Source organism: Abramis brama (assembly GCF_963993115.1).
Source record: "Abramis brama genome assembly, chromosome: 7".
NCBI classification, from domain to species: domain Eukaryota; kingdom Metazoa; phylum Chordata; class Actinopteri; order Cypriniformes; family Leuciscidae; genus Abramis; species Abramis brama.
In genome coordinates, this window is record NC_139969.1 from 5,920,671 (window position 1) to 5,942,580 (window position 21,910).

Sequence of the window (21,910 nt, forward strand, 5' to 3'; positions counted from 1 at the left end):
CTGTCAATGGACTCTTCTAAATAACTCAATGCATGACGGTAGAGAAAATAAAGACATTTTGGACTGCGCTATTTGTGGCACGGGCCTTGGGAATGGAGGCTTGGAGCCATTTGGCTTGACTTTCTTTGAAGATGGTTTTGTGGAGGGTTAAACCCGTACTCCTCCCTCTCTCTGATGCCTGTCGCTCCTTCATTCTGCCCAGGGAAGGCTGTACGTCACTGTGGGTGCAGATATAAAATAGTCTTTGGCTGTATCTTGCCAACTGCGCACTGGACTGTAATTCACGTCAGTGATGAGAGCATTTTTAGCTGTTGTCTTGTAACGTGTTGGTGGCGACTGACTTTTTAAACCTCTGGATATCCAGGACTCACATTGTTGGTGAGAGATTTAAGTTTGTACTTGTTTATTGACATTTTTGATGTTCTCTCAATTTAACTTTTCCAAGGACCATGGTATTACTATAAAATATCCCATGGGAAATCATGGCAACACCATCGTTTTTGGATGCATTTGTTAAAACAACATCATTGAATCATGTACTTCTGCAGTGCTTTTTTGAAAATGTTTTGAAGTCTGAAGACATTTTTTTGAGTCTTTACATTGAGCATTTACAATTTAATTGTAAAAAAGTAATAATTCTGAGAAGGCTCATTACATATATTGATAATTATATATTTGCATAAACTTTTTCACAGGCTACGTGGCTTCTAGTTGCCATACCATGAGGACATGGAGGTTTTGTTCACTGGTCGTTTGTGTTTTGTTGCCGTACATCAGTGGATTCCAGCAAGATGACACTCAAGCTGGTTTGTTATCCTATTCTTAGTCTTATACTTTATGATATATTAGTCAGATGGTTTAAATCATTGAACATTTTAACAATATAAATGTGCCTTAAAGTGACACTCTTGAGGAATTTGTAGCTCACACAGGACAGGAGATCAAGGCAGTATAGCAACATCAAGGTCATGGGTTAAATTTCAGGGAATGCATGAACTGCTAATATGTACAGGTATACCTTGTATGCAATGTAAGTCGCTTTGTATAAAAGCGTCTGCCAAATGCATAAATGTTAGTGAATACACTTAAAGTAAATTACTTTAGTGATATTTATTCATTCTTGTGTTGACACTGTAGGGTGAATTCTGGTAAACTGAGGAGCTCTTGACATTGAGATGTTAGAAATGGACAAATGTACTTGTCTTCACTTTACATTTCCTCAAGAATTGTAACACAACTCTATGTGCATGTGGACTCTATGGGCAAATGTTTTCCTGGGTTTGCAGGTTGTAGCACAACTCCCAATGACCTTGCGTTCATCATCGATGGCTCCTCAAGCTTGGGGCTCCCCAACTTTGAAACAGCCAAGCGCTGGCTCATCAACATCACCAGTGGCTTTGACGTGAGCACCAGGCACACTCAGGTGGCGGTTGTCCAGTACAGTGACACCCCTCGCCTGGAGATTCCTCTGGGAAAGCATCAGAATGGCCAGGAGCTCGTCAAGGCCATCACCTCCATCTCGTACCTGGGAGGCAACACGCGGACTGGCCGCGCCATCAAGTTTGCCACGGACCACGTCTTCGGGATGCCCAACCGCACCTCCAAGTCTCCCAGAAACCGCATCGCCGTGGTTCTCACCGATGGACGCTCACAGGATGACGTTGAGGATGCTGCAATAGAGGCCAGGGCGCAGAATATTGTTCTGTTTGCAGTCGGTGTGGGAAACGAGATCACTAACTCTGAGTTGGTGTCCGTGGCCAACAAGCCAGCCTCTACTTACGTGCTGCACGTGGAGGACTACAAATCTATTGCAAGCATTTGGGACCTGATGGAGCAGAAACTATGCGAGGGTGAGTCGTGCTTGACTTTGGAGCATATTTTTATAACCATTACAGGGACATAAACTTGCGGCCCAATGCATTTGTTTACTCCTGAAGAGAGACTTGGTCATCATCTGCTATAACAGGATGCGATACAGACCATTGGAGATCTTTGGACTAGTGACTTTTTTAATGCATATATGGTTACGCACTGGCATTCATTTTCTGTTGTTTTGGTCACTGCTTGTTGATTTGTTAATCAAACTTGTCTCGGATGTTTTTCCTGAAATTCCTTAGAAGGAACAAAAAATGAGTATAGTGATCAAATTAATGTGGATAGCTGCTCAGATTTGGTTTTGGAAGAATTTGATGCGAAATCTTGAGTTTATATTAAGATCTCAGACTTTTGAGACTTTTTTTTTTTTACAGTGTTGAGATCTCTTCTGAAAAGTCTCCTGAAAAGTCCCAATTCACTCTCCATTTAATCTCATTGCTGTTTAGGACAAATAACTAAGATATTAAAGAGGTCTCATTAAATTAGATCATTCTTATTCTGTTATGGTTGTCTGGTTATCGAACACGTTCTGATCCAAAGCATTACACAACAGTTGAAGTGCAACTAGAGGCTGTAAAGTGTCTGTGAATTGAGTGGCTGCATTCTCTCATTCACAGAATCGGTGTGTCCGACGCGAATCCCTGGGACAGTGAACGATCAGAAAGGCTTTGATTTAATGAGCCTGATGAAGATCGAGCAGGAGGCTCAGAAGGTTCAGGGCTCTTTGATATCAGAGAGAGCATCACAGCTCAGTCCTCGCATGGACATCACTCATGACACCAGGTGATTTTTGCTTTGCAATTTATAGCTCATAGATATATTCTTGCACATGTTGAAGTGCTTGAATTATGTCAATGTGATGTAAATGAGATGTTCCTGTGGTTAGATATTCAGGCTACTCTGACCTACACCTGATGTTCCTCACAGAGAGATCTTTCCAGAAGGCCTTCCACCAGCTTTTGTGTTTGTGGCAACTCTACGCTTGAAAAACCCAGCTCACTGGATGAAGTTTGACCTCTTGAGGGTGTTATCTCAGGACGGAGTTAAGCAGATCGCTGTGACTGTGAACGGACCAGACAAATCTGTCACTTTCTCCTGCACAAGCACTCTGAAGAAAGAGCAGACAGTCATTTTTAATGACAGAGGGATCAAGGTCTGTGAAATTTTTGTGTCACTTTTAAATCTGATTAAGATAAACACTGGCTGCATGCATCCCAGTTCACAATATATCCATCCAAATTAATATAATATTCATTTTTAGGTGAACTAACGCTTTAAGGTGTTCTATAAATGAATAATGTTCATAAATGGCTGTTGAGATACTATTCTTACTTGAAACGGAGTAGAGGCTTGGACCCAGAAACATTATTTGATAACTTAACAATTGAATTGTGTATTTATCATCATCATCATCACTTTATTTATAAAGCGCTTTCACATCAGCAGCAGCTGAACAAAGTGCTGTACATAAGGGCAACAAAACATCAACCAAGACATAAATAACAGTCACAATATCATAAAAATAATAAACTAGGGGTGAAAAATCTAACCCAATAAAACTATATCAAAATAAGCCAGTTAAGAGCAAATACTAGCAGATAGGATCAAGTCTCAGTTTGGGTTGAAGGCCAAAGTGTAGAAGTGAGTTTTAAGAAGAGTTTTAAAAATCGGTAATGAGGAAGCCTGACGAATGGTTAAAGGTAAGGCATTCCATAACTTAGGAGCACAAACAGAGAAGGCCCTGTCCCCTCTGAGCTTCCGCTTGGATCCGGGGACGACCAGGAGCAACTGGTCAGCCGACCGGAGTGACCGGGAGGGAGTGTAGCGGTTGAGTAGCTGAGTTAAATAAGGCGGGGCAAGACCATTTAAAACTTTAAAAGTAAACAAGAGGATTTTAAAATGGACTCTAAAATGCACAGGCAGCCAGTGGAGTGAAGCCAGGACGGGAGTGATGTGTTCTCTCTTCCGGGTTCCGGTTAAAACCCGTGCAGCAGCATTCTGAACCAGCTGCAGACGTGCGAGTAGGGATTGACTGAGTCCAAAATAAAGGGAGTTACAGTAATCCAGCCGTAAGGAAATAAAGGCATGGATTACGGTTTCTAACTTCTGCCTGGAAAGGAAAGGTTTCACCTTTGCCAGTTTCCTTAAGTGATAAAAACTTGATTTGACTGTGGCATTGATTTGGCTGTCCAGTTTAAAATCACTGTCCAGTCTAAAACCAAGATTTAAAACTGTGGGTTTAAGATACGAGGCTAGAGGACCCAGCTCAACAGGGGGGGTCTCACATGAGCCACCAGGTCCAAACATTATCACCTCTGTTTTCTTTTCGTTAAAATTTAAAAAGTTTAAGGCCATCCATGCTTTAATATCCTCCAGACATGCTAAAAGAGGTGTAATTGAACAGGTGTCATGTCACTTTAAGGGTACATAAATCTGGCAGTCGTCTGCATAACAATGGAAAGAGATACCATGTTTTCTAAGAATAGACCCAAAAGGAAGCAGATACAATGAAAAAAGCAAGGGACCTAAAATTGAACTCTGGGGAACGCCACATGACAGCGGAGCAGCACGGGATTCAAACTCAGCCATTTTAACATGAAATGTTCTGTCAGACAGGTAGGATCTAAACCACTCCAGGACAGTGCCACAGAGGCCTACTTGGTGCTGTAACCGTGAGATTAAAATGCTGTGGTCTACAGTATCAAAGGCAGCGGTAAGGTCCAACAGGACCAGGATTACGTTGTTACTGGAGTCGCATGCCAAGAGGATGTCATTGCAAACCTTCAACAGTGCTGACTCCGTGCTGTGTAGGGATTTAAATCCAGATTGAAAGATCTCTAATAAACCCTGCTCATCAAGAAAAGACTTTAGTTGTAAATACACAATTTTCTCCAAGATTTTAGATACAAATGGGAGCTTGGATATTGGCCTAAAATTATTCAGCACAGTAGGATCTAAACCAGGTTTCTTTATCAGGGGTGTCACTACAGCATGCTTAAAATCTGCAGGAACCACACCGGATGACAGGCTACCATTTACAATAGCAAGTACCCAGTACCAAATAGTGAGAAAAACTTCTCTGAACAACCGTGGTGGGAGAGCATCACAGGGAGAGCCAGAAGGCTTAATATGAGTAACCACATCCTTCAAGTGTGATAGCGTCACAGGCTCAAATTGATTAAAAGCAACAGGGCAAGCAACACAAACAGAGGGATCAGAAACAGGATGAGAGGTGAGAGCCCTCGCAGAGGCGACCTTATCAATAAAAAACTGCATAAAATTGTTACACAGTTCAGTGGAGGATTCCAAACCAGCAGTTTAAAAAGAGAGTCAATGGTACTAAAAAGCATTCGTGGATTCTGGGCGTGAGATGAAATAATATTAGAGAAATACTCTTTTTTAGCCTCTTTAACAGCATTCTGGTAGTTTCGCCAGCAATCTTTAAAAATCTGAAAGGACACTTGCAGTTTATCTGTTTTCCACTTACGCTCAGCTCTGCGACATTCCTGTCTGACAGCTCGAGTCCCGGCATTAAACCAGAGTTCAGGTTTAGTTCTGGTTTGCATGACCTTTAATGGAGCCACAGAGTCCAGGACAGCTTTACAGGAAGAGTGGAGCCAGGTACTGAGCTCCTGGACATCAGTCATGTCAGGAGGACAGAGCTGGTCAAAAGCCATGGAGAACTGAGTGGCAGTGGAGGGGTTAATAATCCGATAGCTCCGTGCAGGCACGGGAGTTTTGATCACAGCACGGGCAAATACAGTCTCAAATGTCACAGGCATATGATCAGAAAATACAGCGTCGTGTGTCTCTAGGTTTAACACAGGCAAACCGTAAGACAGAACTAGATCTAAAGTGTGTCCTTTTTCATGTGTAATTGTACGTAGAGACTGTGTCAGATTAAAAGCATCAATCAAAGATAAAAACTCAGTTACCAGTGGTTTACCAGGGCAACATACGTGTATGTTGAAATCACCAACGATAAGAACATGTTCATAACTAGTCAGGATATCGGCCATGAATTCAGAGAAGTCAGCAATAAAATCCTTATTGTATTTAGGCGGGCGGTAAATAACGGCACATAGTACCGGATCAGAACGACCCACCTCAAAAGAAGTTAGCTCAAAGGTGGTGAAAGAGGATTGCTGAACGTGCTGTTTACATTTAAAAAAAAAAATTGAAAACCACTGCCGTTCCTCCTCCACGACCTGATGTTCGTGGTGTATTAAAGAAGCAGCAATCCGCTGGTAAAAGTTCCAACAGGGCGCACGACTCACCCACATTCAGCCACGTCTCTGTAATACAGAGAAAGTCCAGATCATAGGAGCAAAAGAAATCCTTAAGAATAAAGGATTTATTGGCCAGCGATCGAGCGTTAACCAGGCCAACCCTGGCCGGAGCAGGAGCGGGGGCTTTAGCCGATGGGGGAGCACGGCACAACGGGCGAAGGTTTCCCGGATTCACACCGCGACGGTTGAGCCTGGAAGGACATGGGTGGGGCTGGACCACCGCAAGATTTATGTCTTAAACAATTTGTTACCTGTCTGGTGTGCTTTGCAAAATGGTAGGACTGAATGTGTACTGTATGTCTTTTAACAATATGATTTATGTCTCCATAGAGGCTCTTTGACACGGATTGGCACCAGCTGAAGTTCTTGGTGAAGCCCAAGCGCATCACTTGTTTCGTAGATGGCGCGTATGTGGAGGAGCAGCTCCTAGATCCAGTTGTTCCTATCTACATTAACGGAAAGACTCAGGTGGCCAAGAAAACCAGTATCGAGACAACAGTCCCTGTGAGTGTTTCCAACATTTTAATGCTCTTTTAGACACCTGACTGATCGCAAGTTTTAACGTGCCAAGTTAAAATTATCAGAAGACTGGTAGTTTGCTATCACAATATTCAGATCAGATCATTACATTTTTGTTGTGTCTGGTGCTGCTTTATCAGATTGTGCTGCAGAAGTTACGGCTCTACTGTGACCCCCAGCAGAATGAGCGAGAGACAGCTTGTGAAATTTACTCTGTGGTAAGAATGTAATGTTATCTGCCACACTACTGGGCATGTACAGCATGGATCAACATCCTTTGTTAGTTCTGGAACAACATTCATATTCAACAATCATAACCTTAACCTTATTTCTACCCCTTAAGCCCATTCATCCATTAAATTAATCTAGTTAATAAAAATCAGAAGGTAATGACCCTACTGAAAAATCCAACTGGTTTATGCTGCTTAGTGCTGGTTTGGTGTTGGTCTTGCTTCACCATCAAAACTTAGTTGGTGTCAACCAGCATAGTGTTTCTGGAGAAGTTGCTTAAAGGGGTGGTAAAATGCCCTTTTCACTAGATGTAAAATAAATCTCTGATGTCCCCAGAGTGTGTATGTGAATTTATAGCTCAAAATACCCCACAGATATTTTTATATATAGCATGTTAAAGTTGTCACTTTTTGAGGGTGAGCAAAAACACACCGTTTTTGTGCCTGTTGCTTTAAATGCAAATGAGCTGCTGCTCCCGGCACAGGGGGCGGAGCTTCAAGAGCTCGTGTCCTTTTACCTCACACAGACAGAGTATGGGGTCTCTGCGGAACAAAAGTGGGCGTTTCTAAATTTGTGGGTGTTTTCAAACTAGTAGGTGTTTATAAATCATGCAATGAAAATGATGCCCTTCACCTGACCCCACCCCTAAACCCTACCCTCTCTGTGACGTGGGCAAATCAGGTAACACGGTGGAAAACGCCCCTCTGTTTATGGCCTCACCCACTGATCTGGTAACTCCTATTACTTTCCTGCAGAGACCTACACTTGCACAGACATGCAATGCTATCAATCTAATTGGTTGATAGAAATGTTGTTTCAGGACCAAAAAGGATGTTGGACCCAGGAACGTGTCCGTCTAGTGTTTATCTGCCAACGTTGATTTCCTTCACACTTTAATTTATCTTTCTGTGTTTGTTACAGGATGATGACAGGGTAAGTCACCAGCCTAACTATACTTGCTTTTTAAAATGTTCAATATGTAAAATTCAAATGTTCTTTTTTTATTGTGGATCGTTTGTGTTTTATGTGCAATGTTTTGTATCTCCAGTGTCCTTCGGATCGCTCTCTTGCTGTAGAAGGTTGCGATTGTCCCAGTGGTAAACCTGGTCTGCCTGGTCTACCCGGGCCTATGGTGAGGCATTTTTTAACTATGCATCCTAGTGGATTGCTGAGGCCTTTTGCTTGTTATTTGATTAAAACACATATTTCACTCTTCACTGTTTGAACACAGGGCTTCAGAGGGGAGAAAGGTAGAGAAGGACCTCCTGGCCCTGATGGGAAACCTGTAAGTAGAATTATTACTGGCGTAAGTAGAATTATTAGTGGCTCAGGAGGTTTGGACAAATGTGTTACCGTCATGATTTATTCGTCTACCAGGGGAAACCAGGAGAGAAGGGAGCATCTGGAGAGCCTGGTCGAGATGGACAGAACGTGAGTGAAACATCAAGAACATTTTCTGATATTCTCAAAGCTTTATGTTATTATTTTATTTCTTAATTTACAGGGTGAAGCTGGTGATCCAGGACAAAAGGGGGAGCGAGGGCTCGAAGGACCCAAAGTATGTAGATTTTGAGATTTTCATTGTCATTATTAAAAAAAATGTAATTATGTAATGGCTTGAATACTCCCCCCCCCCCCCCCCCCCCCCCTAATCTTTTAACAGGGAGAAATGGGACCACCGGGGCCACCGGGGCCTTCAGGACCGACAGTGAGTCTCAAACTTTCTGATAATTTAATATTAATTTTCCTGTTGTTGTGTTTAAAGGTTTAGTAAGCAAAAACTTCAATGACTGAAATGATTCCCTTAAAATCTCCTTTAGGGCACCGGCTTTTCCAAATTGGATTTAGATGGCTTTGAAATTCAAGGAAGCAAGGTTAAAAAAAAAAAAACACATCATATTATATCTATTAAAAATTACATTGAATGATTACCAAACATTATATTTGCTTGTGCAAACTATCGTGGCCTTATAGGGAATCCCAGGAGAGAGAGGGGAAATGGGACCACCTGGAAAACCCGGACCAAATGTAAGGAATCTGCTTTTAGCGTCTACTCATGAATGTTCATTCTGTGCATTAGTGATCTTTAACAGATTTAGCACTTTACAGTATTCTGTTTGAATGAAGATTGGAAAAGTAAGAATTTAATTCAAAGAGGTCTTATTTTCTTTCCCTCGCAGGGTGAACCTGGGCCGCCTGGTCTACCTGGACTTGCAGGACCCAAGGTAAGACAGATTTCAGTCTGACATCGCATCCAAAACTGTTATAATTCAACTACCACTACTTCTGTAATCAGAATCACTCACAACCAGGGGTTTTGTCCTGGACGTTATGATGATTACCGGTATTAAAAGGCTGTGGCCTCAAGCACTGCATGCAAAAAGGGATTTTCTCTGTATGTCTTGTTTTCCAGTACAACCCCAGATCTGGGCCAACACTATGTTGCGGTCTAGGAGTAGACAAACATTCTTAAATCAATATACATAAAAATTAAGGAAATTAAGTCTTGTTTTCTTATAAATTTATCAAAATTAAGTGAGTTCATGCTTAAAATTAGAAAAAATATCTGTAAAAGGGTAGGAAAAATAAATGTTAATTTTTTCTTTACACCACTGGAATTTTTTTTCTTCTTGTTTTAAGCATAAACTCACTTCATTTTGATAAGTTTATCAGAAAATCAAGATGTCTGATGTCACGTCCCTTTGGTTTTAAGGTAAATGTCACTAAGAATGCTTAGATCTTTGTACTGATTCGTTTTTTGATTGCATAGGAAGGAAATGCTACATCAGAAGCACACATCTTGTTTTCTGTTGATTTGTGCGTGAGAATGAATGCGCTTCCTGTGTCAAAACATTGTTGCGCTGTATTAAAAAGTCTGTAGATGCAACTTTTTGTGGTGTACATTTTTAGGGAAAACCCACCCGCAAGTCTTTGGTCCTTTACCTCAAGAATTCACATGATGTTGATGACTTTTATCTTGTTTTTGAAGTTCATGTGAATTAGTTGTTTTCCTGTTCCTATACACGGCATAACAGGCAGTGTGAGTTTCAACATCACACCCAGACTTTCAAAGTATTTAAAGCAGCACAGGGTGTAAACCATCAGATGTGTTAGGGATACGATCAGACGTCCTCTCACACAAGAAAGTTCTGGATTATTTTAAGCATAAGGGCATATTTGTGGCCTTGTCGTCGATCCTTTTTATCCGTCTCGCTGACATTTTTCTTAGCTTTTTGCCAGCAGCAGACTGCCGTCTTGCCCAAAGCTCTATATATAGCGACTTAAACGCCTAGATTATGATGGGTCAATGACACAGTACACTTCATGAGCTGCTCTCTGCTCTATATGAATGTAAGGTCACATGCCTGCCTAATTACTGTGTGCTGGTTACATTTTACATCAGGTTGAGCTTTATTATAGATGAACATAGCTGCCAACTTTTGAGTTTAGCTTGGAGTGAGATTTTTGTTGTCGGGGATTTTTGTTGTTGGGGGGGGGGGATTTTATTAGGTTTAGTGACAACATGTTACAATGTTTACATGGTTCAATTTCTGGTAAGCTACGCTTTTTTATTATTTCAATTCAATTATTGTGATTTGATTTAATATTGACTCATTTGGATAAATATTAGGTAGGCTACACAAGATAGGCATTCATTTTTCTCAAGAAAAAAACAACTCACCTAATGCTGTAAACATACAGAGAGCCCTATCAGCTGGCAGTATTATTTAATTTAAAAAATAACAACAAAAAATGTTTTTGCGTTTTTTATTATATAATAACAACTTTATTTAATGATACAAGTAAAAATATAATAAATATGCAATAGCCTATAGTACACATATTTAGCAAAATACTCTCTATAGCTCTTTTTTTCTAGCCAACTAACGTGCTATGGTCATTAAATGGCTTTCCTGAGGTAAATGTTATGTGACATAATTGTTCTCCAGCTGTTTTATTGACCCCTTTGTTTGATTGATTGGTCGATATTATGTATGAGGAATATACATTTCGGTAAGTTGTACTGTATCTTTCAACGGTGTTCATTCGTGTTTATTTACTAGCTAGTAGAGATGATCGGTTCACGTGCTGCTAGGGATCTGTCGCGTCACATTTACAAGCGCCAAAACGGTATTTATTGTTTGAATTTCGTAATAAAAGTGACAGAATCTGAGAGCTGAGATTTTTTATATCATAAGTAACCTGCTCTGTCTAGTATGTCGGTCCTCTTTGCTTCGCGATTTTTCTGTGCGTGAGAAAATGGATGTGTGGCGTGAGAGCGTGTGAAAAGTGTCAATTGCGTGTGTCTCACGGTGAATGCGTGAGAGTTGGCAGCTATGGATGAATACTGTGGTGTTATTATAAATACAAGAAGAATGTTGTTTTTATGAAGTTTGTGTTTCATGGCAAAGCTGATTTTCAGCAGGATGTTGACACTTGTAAAAAATAAAATAGAAGCACATATAATATTTGAATGCCACTATGAATATTAAAAACACGCATGATTAATATTGTACACTCTTGGTGTTGTAGGTGAACCCAGATAAGAACTTTAGGTAACACTTTAGTTTAGGGCTCAATTCTAACTATTAACTTGCTTATTACCATGCATAGGATATTGGCAGTTTATTAGTACTTATAAAGCACATATGAATGCCTTATTCTGCATGACCATATTCTACATCCCTCAATCCAACCCAATACTTAATAATAATAATGATAATTGTAATAAGTTTTATTTATATAGCGCCTTTCCAGGGCTCAAGGACGCTTTACAATGAACAAGCAACAATAATGGCAATGGACAATGATAATAAACAAAACAACAATAGGTAGGTAGGTTACTTAAACTTTACAATTACCTTATTAACTATTAATAAGCAGTAATTAGGAGTTTATTGTGTCAAAAGTCATAGTAAATGGTTAGGTAATAGTGAGAATTGGACTCTAATCTAAAGTGTGGCCGAACTTTATTGCTCAGATGTTGGTCTTTTATAGTTCAAGAGACTTCCTGGAGTTTTGAGGAAGTTTCACCTTCACTAAGCATCAGCTTTGTCTCAGATATTTCTCTTTCAGTATCTTAAGAGAAATAAAAATTGAAACAATTTTGGACAAATGGTATGCTCAGATAATTTGGTATTTGTTTGAGCTCATAATGAGATCCATGACTTTGGTATTTTGTCAAATCTGAGCGAGTTAGAGACATTTTTATCTCTATTGAATCTCTAGAGGAGACGTGTGAGATTACTGTGAGGGTTTCTTGAGAGAAAACATCTTATTTTAATTTAGTTGCTGGCTTGGAGAGATATTAAAGAGATAGTATATATTGATATACTATACCCCCAGATTTTTAGACATAAATTGTCAGTGTGTCGCTCAGATCTATTTTCAGGCTACAGCATCTGTCTCAGCATCTGCGTGCCGCCCGGTCCCTGAAAATTAGTGCCGCCCTGCCATTTACTGGCCCATTAAGTCAAGCCTGTTTATCAGTACAGGGCTTTGATTTGACTCTTGGCGGAGCTCAATGTTTGTTCAGGTTAGGATGTGGCTCTGTTTAAAAAATGTGACATTTAGATTTTGTTCCACAAACTTATAAAAGAACCTTTAAAAACTTTCAAAACACTTGTTGATAATGTTCACTGAAATGATCCAACTTATAAAAATGATTTATAGAATGTATTCGGACTTGTTAAATCATCATGATTTAATGCTCAAATTAAGATCTTTGGGTATTTTTGATTGATTTTTGTAGTTATACGAAGTCCCACATCTATAAACAATAGAGCTGTGCAGTTTGTAGTGCTTAAACACGAAAGACATTTTCATGTTCAAACTATGAGTTTCTTCTGGGGTTTACATGCTTGATGCATCGCACAACCGTTGAAGCGACTTGTTTAAAGCGTGCAATGGTTTCAGATTCACGTTTTAAGCTGTGTTAGCTTTGTGAATTTGTTTTTTGCATTATAGCTGTTGCTATATTGTGCATTTTAGCACTTTTGATGAAGAAATTGTCTTCCAGTTATATACATTCATAAAGGGCTAGCCATATGCATGATGAGACTTAAGTGAAAGTTGAACTGGGCTTCGTTTCTCAAAAGCATTGTAAGCCCAGGTAGATCGTAGAGTCATTGGCACCACTGGTCTCTACGATCAACTTTGCTCACAATGCTTTCGAGAAACGCAGCACTGGACAGGATCACTATTATAATGTTTGCTAGTTTTCCTTGTTAACTCCCAGCCTTCCCACTTTGGATTTGAGACAGAATTGCTCGCTGTATAGCGGTTACACCAGGTTTCCCCAGACCACTGAGGGATGATTAGTTAACCAAAACTTGGTTTCATGTGGCGCGCCGAAAGAGAGCTCCCTCATAAGGGTGGGTTTCCTGAAGCACTAGTGGTGCCACCAGCTCTGGAAACAGCCTTTAATCATGACATGCAAACATACATGCATATGGACTGTTAAAAGAAACTGAAACACACAAACCCCAAAACCTAAGAACAACTCGTGACTTGGTTGATTATTACTTTATTTGATCAGAAATGGCTCATTACTGTACGTTTCACCTGCATCAAACATTCAGTGCATGCACAACAACCACCAAAAGGTTAAAAGAGATAAAAGTCACGTGGAATCTCATAAATTCCGTTTAATTGGCCTTCTCCTGGATATAATTGCAGAGCGACGGTATAAGGTACAATTATTGTTTGTCATGTTTTGAGAGCATGCTTTGTGTGAGGTCTTTCCAAATGTCAGAGCCTTAGGGTGAAGCACACATGTGCATGTATTTGTGTGCATGAAAGAGAAATACACTGGGAAATATACATTTGTACACTAACATTCAGTAAAGAATGAGAAGACTGGCACGTTAGACATGGAACACTTTAGTATCTTGTTGCACAGCCCAAGTATTTTTGAAGGCAGTTCATTTAGGCTACTTTAGGAATTGCATATTTACAAAACAAAAATGAAACACAATATGAAACAATATGCATTGATAAGTGATTCAAATTGCAGTATGCTACATTGTGAGTTTTGACACATGGCCTACTACATGTAGATTAAATATAAGACTGTAAATATATTACAAGAAATATAAGTACTGGACACATACAACATCCACATATGTTGAAAATTCATACTGTGAACAGAATGCATAATTATTATTAGTATGATACCCTATAATGGCAAATCTACAACTGGAAATATATTTAATTTTCACACTTTTTTGTCTGAATCTGAGCTTAGTCGAGTCAAACCCGTCTGTCTCAGGGCCGATAATAATATCTAAAAGATTTTTGACAAAATGTGTAGTTACAGTGTTTGCCTTTGTAAGGCAGTATGGGTGTGTTATACCCCATGCCTCATGCAGAATGTGGGACATTACTTATTTTCTGTCAGGTGTGTTCCACCATACACAAATTACATCCACATGTAACCAGAAACATGCCATTTTAGAATTCACATGATGGGCAGCCACAGCCCGGCAACTCAGGAAAGGAGGACATTTCTTACCAGCGTTTCCACATGTGTACGGCTTGTAATTTAGTACCTCAGAAAGTGCAAAAAAGTCTTTAGATAAGCTCTATTTACTGTTGGGTGTAACATGTTTAGATTTTAATGACAGACTGTCTCAAATTTCATACTTACTTTACAATTAAGATGTGTGCATATTTAACTTCTCTGCGCTAGATTTCTCTTTATGTAATTAGTATGTAAAAAAATGTAACCCAAATTGGAACTGCAAAACTCTAATTATATCTACAATTAGTGGAATGTACCATGATTATTTAAGGCACAGTGAGAGTCTTTACCTACAGCTTACTATTTCTAAAAATATGTGTGATGTTAACACAACAGAAAAAAAGGTTAAGAATATCCTAAAAAAAAAAATCAGTAAATGTGTATAATATATACTCAGTTTTGAGTATATTTTATAGATAATATATACTCTAAACAAAAAAATTTTTTTTTTATTTTATTATGAACAATTTATAATAATATAATACAATTATTTACTTTTTTTTGCATTACAGTAATGCCAATTGGGGCATAATTGTAATTTAATTGTCATGAAAATAATTTCACAATACATTTAATGATCCTTTGTGGTGAAATATGATTTTAACAGCATTTGACCGCTTTGTTTTCATTCAGGGAGAGAAAGGAGAAGATGGCACTGCAGGATCAGATGGACAACCTGGAATCCCTGTGAGTCTATTTTACTTTATCCGTCTGTTCTTTGTATATTTATAACCTATTTTGTTTTCTGCCACAGTTTAGTTTAGTTAAACCATTTTTAAGCCACTTAAAAATTTGTAGATGCTTTAAAAATATATACATTCACTGGCCACTTTATTAAGTACATCTGTTCTAGTACATCTAATCAGCCAATCACGTGGCAGCATCTCAGTGCATTGAGTCATCTAGACATGGGCTGTGTCCGAAATCGCCCCCTATACCCTTAAATAGGGCACTATGTGAAGGGACAGCCATTTGCAGTGGTGTCTGAAACCATAGTGGACATTATCAAATGCACTCATTCAATTCCACAATGCACCGCAATAACGAGTGTTTAACAGATGCACGCTCAACGGCTAGAGAATACCCATAATGCACTGTGACAGTGATGCCAAATGAATTCCTGCCTATCAAACAGCAAGCACAAACTATGCAAAAGCGGCAGCCCTTCCGGCGCACTCAGTCTCCCAATTCACTCACTGGTTTTCATTCACCCTTTAAGTGGACTATATTAGTGGACTAATGTAGGGAATAATGAATAACGGTAGGGGCGATTTCGAACACAGCCACGATCAAGATGATCTGCTGGAGTTCAAACTGAGCATCAGAATGGGGAAGAAAGGTGATTTAAGTGACTTTGATGTGACATCTTTGGACGATTTGCCTTGTTGATGCCAGAGGTCAGAGAATGGCCTGACTGGTTTGACCTGATAAAAAGGCAACAGTAACTCAAATAAGCACTTGTTACAACTGAGGTGCAGAAGAGCATCTCTAAACACACGACACGTTGAACCTTGAAGCAGAAGAGCTAGCGCAGAAGACACACCGGTGACGCTCCTGTCAGCTGAGAACAGAAACTGAGCCAACAATTCACACAGGCTCACCAAAATTGGACGATAGAAGATTGGAAAAAAACGTTGCCTGGTTTGATGAATCTCGATTTCTGCTGTGATGTTCAGATGGTCGGGTCAGAGTTTGGCGTAAACACCATGAAAACATGGATCCACCCTGTCTTGTATCAGCGGTTCAGGCTGCTGCTGGTGTAATGGTGTGAGGGATATTTTCTTGGCACATTTAGTACCAATTGAGCATCGATTAAACACCACAGCCTACCGGAGTATTGTGGCTGACCATGTCCACAGTGTACCATCTTCTGATGGCTACTTCCAGCAGAATAACACGCCATGTCACAAAGCCTAAATCCTCTGAAACTGGTTTCTTGAACATGACAATAAGTTCACTAAACTCAAACGCCCCCCACAGTCTCCAGATCTCAGTCCAATACAGCTCATTTAGGATGTGGTGGAACGGGAGAATCGCATCATGGATGAGCAGCCGATGAATCTGCAGTAACTGTGTGATGCTCTCATGTCTATATGACCAGAATCTCTGAGGAATGTTTCCAGCACCTTGTTGAATCTCTGCAACGAAGGGAAAAGGGGGTCTAATCCGGCACTAGCAAGGTGTAGGCCTACCTAATGAAGTGGCCGGTGAGTGTAGTTAGTTCAGTTTGATTGATAAGGCACCAAACATCTGCAGTCACACTGTCATGAACCAGTACAATTCTAGTTAACTTTTAGGAGTATATCATCAGCTTTTCTGTGACACAATACAAAGATTTTACAGATCTTTGCTTTTTCTCTAATTTCATGTCATTTTCATTATAGATGAAACATTATAGATTCAAAACTCTCTAGGAAATCTCTAGGTTTCAGCTTGCTGTGAAACTTCTCTAGCCTGTCAGATTAAAACTTTCTAAATGACACATTAACACTATAATCATGTATTTATGTTATGAGTTTGACTGTGTAGAAGTGAAAGGGCGCTATGTAAAGTTTCATGCATGATGTTTCTGGTGGAAAGGGCCGTGTCACATGGTTTGCAGAAGGCCTCACAGATTTGTGGTGTGCTGCTAACTCTAGATTTGGAAATGATGAAACCACAGTGTTTACTAATCCCCAGAATACATCACGGAGATGTAGAGTAACAGATTATATATAGTCAACAGCAGTTTATGCTTAAAATGTTCTTTAAAATCATCTTGCTTCATCACCAATCACGCCTATGTGGACTGCAATTCTCTGACTATGAGGAAGGAAAACGCTTTTGTGGCACAACTGATGAGGCCTTAATCATTCTTGTGGTCTTTATATGGTCCTATAGCCACAAAGCAAACAGAAACCATTTTGTTTTGCATAAGGGTTCATTATTATTCCTAATCCTAATATTATTCCTTTTTTAACCAGCTGTTTTTACATTTAAAAGCCCAGCCCTGCTGACCTGTTTGAGCTCACTCATATATGATACGTGTGTGTGTGTGTGTGTGGTGTGTGTATGTGTGTGTGTGTGTGTGTGTGTGTGTGTGTACTTATACAATTATCTTTGTGAGGACCAGTTTGAGTTTTAGACCATTGAAGTGAGGACAAAGAGAGTAAAGTGAGGACATTTTGGCCGGTCCTCACTTTCTGAGACCCCTTTAAAGGCCTGTTTGAGGGTCAAGACTTGGTTTTAGGGATAAGGTTATATAGGTTATATAGGTTTAGGGTCAGGGTTCGGGTTAGGCACTTAGTTGTGATGGGTAAGGTTAGGGGAAGCGGCTAGAGATTGCATTGTGTCAATGAATGTCCTCATAAAGATAGATGTACAAGAAAGTGTGTGTGTGTGTGTGTGTGCGTGTGTGGGTGTGTGTCTGTGTGCGTTTGTGTGTGTGTCTGTGTCTGTGTCTGTGTGCGTGTGGGTGTGCGTGTGCGTGTACTGTTTTTTCAGGCTCTGGTGTTGTCCCGTCTCATTTCCTTCTGTTGTCTGTCTGTCACCTTGTAGTGTTTTAGGTGTTATGTGTTTCACTTTGTATATGTTGCTTTAATACCACATGCCCATATAAGGATCCAGGGTCTTACTAAAACATGGTGAAAGGTTATGGTAGGACAACAGTTAAATGCACTGAATATAAATGTAATTTGAATGTAACATATTGTGTATGTACTTAAAAAATATATTGCCTTACAAAAAAATAAAAATAAAATAAAGTTGTCCTCCGAAGAGGGATAGAGATAAGATTAAGAGCTTAGCTTAAGGTTAAGAGGAGGTGGGTTAAAAAAAAAAAAATAGAAAAAAGAACAAGCAGTGAAATACAGTATTTTACACACATTAACTGACATTAAAATGTCTTTGTTAAACGTTCTTTGTTCTCAGTGTTGCATATGCAATGGCAGGAAGAGTGTGAACTGCATGTCATGCAAAGTTTCACGACTGTGGTTGCAAGGGTGTTACTTCCAGAGAATTACTTAATTATTTGTTTCATTAATAGCTGATTTCTAACACGCAACACTATTATGTTTGCTCCTACTTCTGTTTAGTGGTTTGAACAGACCCGACCTGAAGTATTAAACTTTGGCAACTCGTCCTGTACAGTTCAAATCATGTGTATTGTTGAGGACTGGTGTGTCATTACTTTTTGAGATGGAGACTTACTTTTATTTATTCATTTATGTATTTGACAGCTACAGCTTGAAACTTGCAGCTGTATATTTCAGCATGGCTAGTGTGTTAGATGGTTTCAATCCAAGGCTAAACTGAAGTCTAATTTCAGCTAATGACTTGAAGTGATGTGGTTTAGGTCTCAATGTAAATATTTAGATATCCTTGGCTTAGTTTGATATATATTCATATAGTAAGTACTCCCTTTTGGGGAAATGTTTTGGCAAGCACACACAATTCTCCCCATTTCCAAGCCCAGATGCTAAGAGTAGCTGTATGGAAACTTTTAGGTAGACTGTGTCATGTGATTAATATAACAGTTAATGCACCCCTCCCTCTTCCTGAGGTTGTGGCGAACCTTTGAATGTTCTAACTTCTTTTTCTTTCCTGCGGAACCGTTTTATTTGGCTGAATCGTGGACACAGCGGGGGGAGACAGAGGTGTTTCAAGTAGTAACCAATTCATAAATGTCAATAAATGCTCTAGCCCACTCCTAGAGGTCAACAGTTCTTCAGCACGGCCACGACATCTGTCTCCTTGTCTTTCTGTCCGTCTGTCTCTCTTTCATGTCTGCTGCCACCTGCACTGTGTGGAAACTTTGCTGTTTGATTGAACAGTTTTACGCTCATTCATTTCACAAGTTGTTTGGCCTGCTTCCTGTTTATGGCCAATGAAATTGCCTCATTTGAAAGAAAAATTTACAACATTCTGAGATTCCTGAAATCTTTGGATGAATCAGCTGTGGCTGGTTATAGGTGTGGTGATGCATGCTTCTCTTTTATCTTTCATCATAAAACTCTTATGTTTGCCAGTACATTGGATGGGTTACAATGTGGCTTGGCAATGAGACAGAAAGGCAGCACTGGGTAAGTAAGCATGCAATAGTGGTAGTAAAAACTGCTGCCAGCATCTTAAAGTCACCATGATATCCAAATTGACAAATCATTTTTTTTTATTTTTTTTTTATTGCAGTATTTATTACAAATGATTTAACCGTGCACATCATTATTTCTTTTAATTCATAATCTTTAAAGTGAAGTGACTTGAAAGCCATGCATGGTAACCCATGCTCAGAATTTGTCCTCTGCATTTAACCCATCCAAATTAGCGCACACACATTAGGAGTAGAACACACACACACACACACACACACAAACATCAAGATTCACTGCAGTGCCCGGGGAGTGATTAGGTGCCTTGCTCAGGTGAAGGTCAGTCGTGGGTATTGAGGGTTGAAGAGAGCGCTGTTCTTTCATTCACTCCCCCCACCTTCATTTTCCTGAGGTATTGAGAAAAAAAAAGAAAAGGAAAATGTAGGTGGGGGGGAATCAAAATATAAGAAATTTAATAATCATAAATGAGTCAAAATGACGTGCATCCATCCTCCGTCTTGCAGCAACATCTGTTCTTTGATAACATGTTTCCTGGCGTGTGGGTGGGGCAACCTGTCACTTACATGAGATTGACCAATGGAAAACCACAATGTTCTAACGATCCAATCAATTCCCCACGGACAAAATCAAGCTTAGAAGCTTAAAAAATCTAAAAGTATTACATTTTTGATTATTTTTACTCCCCTCACCTTCATTTTCCTGAGGTATTGAGAAAAAAAAAAGAAAAGGAAAATGTGGGTGGGGGGAATCAAAATATCAAAAATTTAATAATCATAAATGAGTCAAAATGACTTGCATCCTCCCTCTTGCAGCAACATCTGTTCTCTGATAACATGTTTCCTGGCGTGTGGGCGGGTCAACCTGTCACTCACCTGAGATCGACCAATGGAAAACCACAATGTTCCAACGATCCAATCAATTCCCCATGGACAAAATCAAGCTCAGTCTTGTTCGAGAAGCCGTTAAAAAAGAAAAGAAAAAGAGAAGCCGTTCACTCTGATATGTCACAACTGAAATGCTTCAGTTTCAGAGTAGATCCATAATTGTGTATTTCAGTCATTAACAAATTTGCATAGATAGAAAAGGGCTCATGGGATGCAAAACTGTACTGCTAAAACCATACACTACTCATGACACATGACTGCTTTTTTGTTTTTAGGGGATACAGGGGTTTCCTGGAGAGATTGGCCCTGCTGGACCTCAAGTAAATTTACTTAAAAGCTATTAATAATAATAAATAAAAAAATCTCTGTTTTTTTTTTAAAGAAATTAAAAATTGTATTCAGCGAGGATGCATTAAATTGTACTCCAGTATTTCACAATTTTACAGCTTTTACTGGATTTTTGGTTGAATAAATGCTGCCTTGGTGAGCATAAGAGACTTAAAACATTAAAAAATCCAACTCAGACAAACTTTTGAATGATAGTTAATGTTATTTTGAGAGTGTTGATTTTGTCACAGCTTTTGTGCTGTTGTATAACAAATTATTTTGACAGGGTGAGCGAGGCATGTCAGGACCAGCAGGCTATACTGGACCAACAGGACAGCAGGTATCTCATAATTTCAACAGATTTATGTTTTGTTAAATGCAATTTGTTGGCTTGATGCTAAATTGCAATTCTGCAAGCAGTAGCTGTTTAGTTTCCTCATCAAGGCTGCTAATTGTAAGCAAAATGAAATTACTTTTGTAAGAAAACAGACTTAAGAATTAATATTATTTTTTCATACTTTTACTTTAAAGAAGGGACTCAATACATATCTTGGAATCAGAATATGATAGACTTTTTGTGGAGCGGTTCTCTTTTGTAACCACCTAGCAACCCACTCACAACACTACCAACCACAAAGCATAACCATGCAACCACGCAGAACACCCTAGATCTGAGGTGTCACGTTTTTTTCCACTTTTCACAAAATGTGTAAATCTAGTTTCCAACAACAGATATAAATTATACATTTTTTAAAGGTCAGTGGTTAATGTTTCCAGACAGAATTGTATGATCTTGTACAACAGTGTTTGAACTTTTGGAGAAATGTATTTGAGCTGTTTTAACTGAAAGCAACTCACACTGATATATCTTAAAATATGTCCAGCCATGCCATTGTTTTGTCTCAAGATGCACCGGTAATGTTTTTTTCCTAAGGCATGATTATAAAAGCTACTTAAATGTTGTAATTGAACTACGGCCTTATCCTGGCTTAATTCCTAAGACTTTTCTGTGAAACCGGGCCTAGATGTTTTAGCATTGAATTACTGATATTTGATGCCTGTCTTATTGCAAAGTGTTCTTCAAAAATATCTTTAATTTCAGGGACCCCCAGGCCCAGCTGGCCCACCTGGCATAGAAGGTCCTCCTGGTCCTAAGGTAATTCATCATACAATTTT

General features: G+C 39.4%; 1 protein-coding gene across 1 annotated transcript in view; it reads left to right on the plus strand.

The window, feature by feature from the left end:
- Positions 1-131: 131 nt before the first annotated feature.
- The window catches only part of LOC311087054 (uncharacterized protein), a gene marked incomplete at its 5' end in the record, with an annotated part of 37,484 nt that continues 15,705 nt past the window's right edge, over positions 132-21,910 (plus strand). The window contains 20 exons of the mRNA XM_084120305.1: positions 132-224; positions 309-378; positions 696-806; positions 1,287-1,850; positions 2,493-2,658; positions 2,803-3,028; positions 6,495-6,668; positions 6,824-6,901; positions 7,963-8,046; positions 8,146-8,199; positions 8,292-8,345; positions 8,419-8,472; positions 8,578-8,622; positions 8,735-8,788; positions 8,889-8,942; positions 9,095-9,139; positions 15,070-15,123; positions 20,683-20,727; positions 21,021-21,074; positions 21,837-21,890. Of these exons, the coding sequence (XP_083976431.1) occupies positions 132-224; positions 309-378; positions 696-806; positions 1,287-1,850; positions 2,493-2,658; positions 2,803-3,028; positions 6,495-6,668; positions 6,824-6,901; positions 7,963-8,046; positions 8,146-8,199; positions 8,292-8,345; positions 8,419-8,472; positions 8,578-8,622; positions 8,735-8,788; positions 8,889-8,942; positions 9,095-9,139; positions 15,070-15,123; positions 20,683-20,727; positions 21,021-21,074; positions 21,837-21,890 (2,133 nt within the window). The remainder of the gene's footprint in view (positions 225-308; positions 379-695; positions 807-1,286; positions 1,851-2,492; positions 2,659-2,802; positions 3,029-6,494; positions 6,669-6,823; positions 6,902-7,962; positions 8,047-8,145; positions 8,200-8,291; positions 8,346-8,418; positions 8,473-8,577; positions 8,623-8,734; positions 8,789-8,888; positions 8,943-9,094; positions 9,140-15,069; positions 15,124-20,682; positions 20,728-21,020; positions 21,075-21,836; positions 21,891-21,910) is intronic.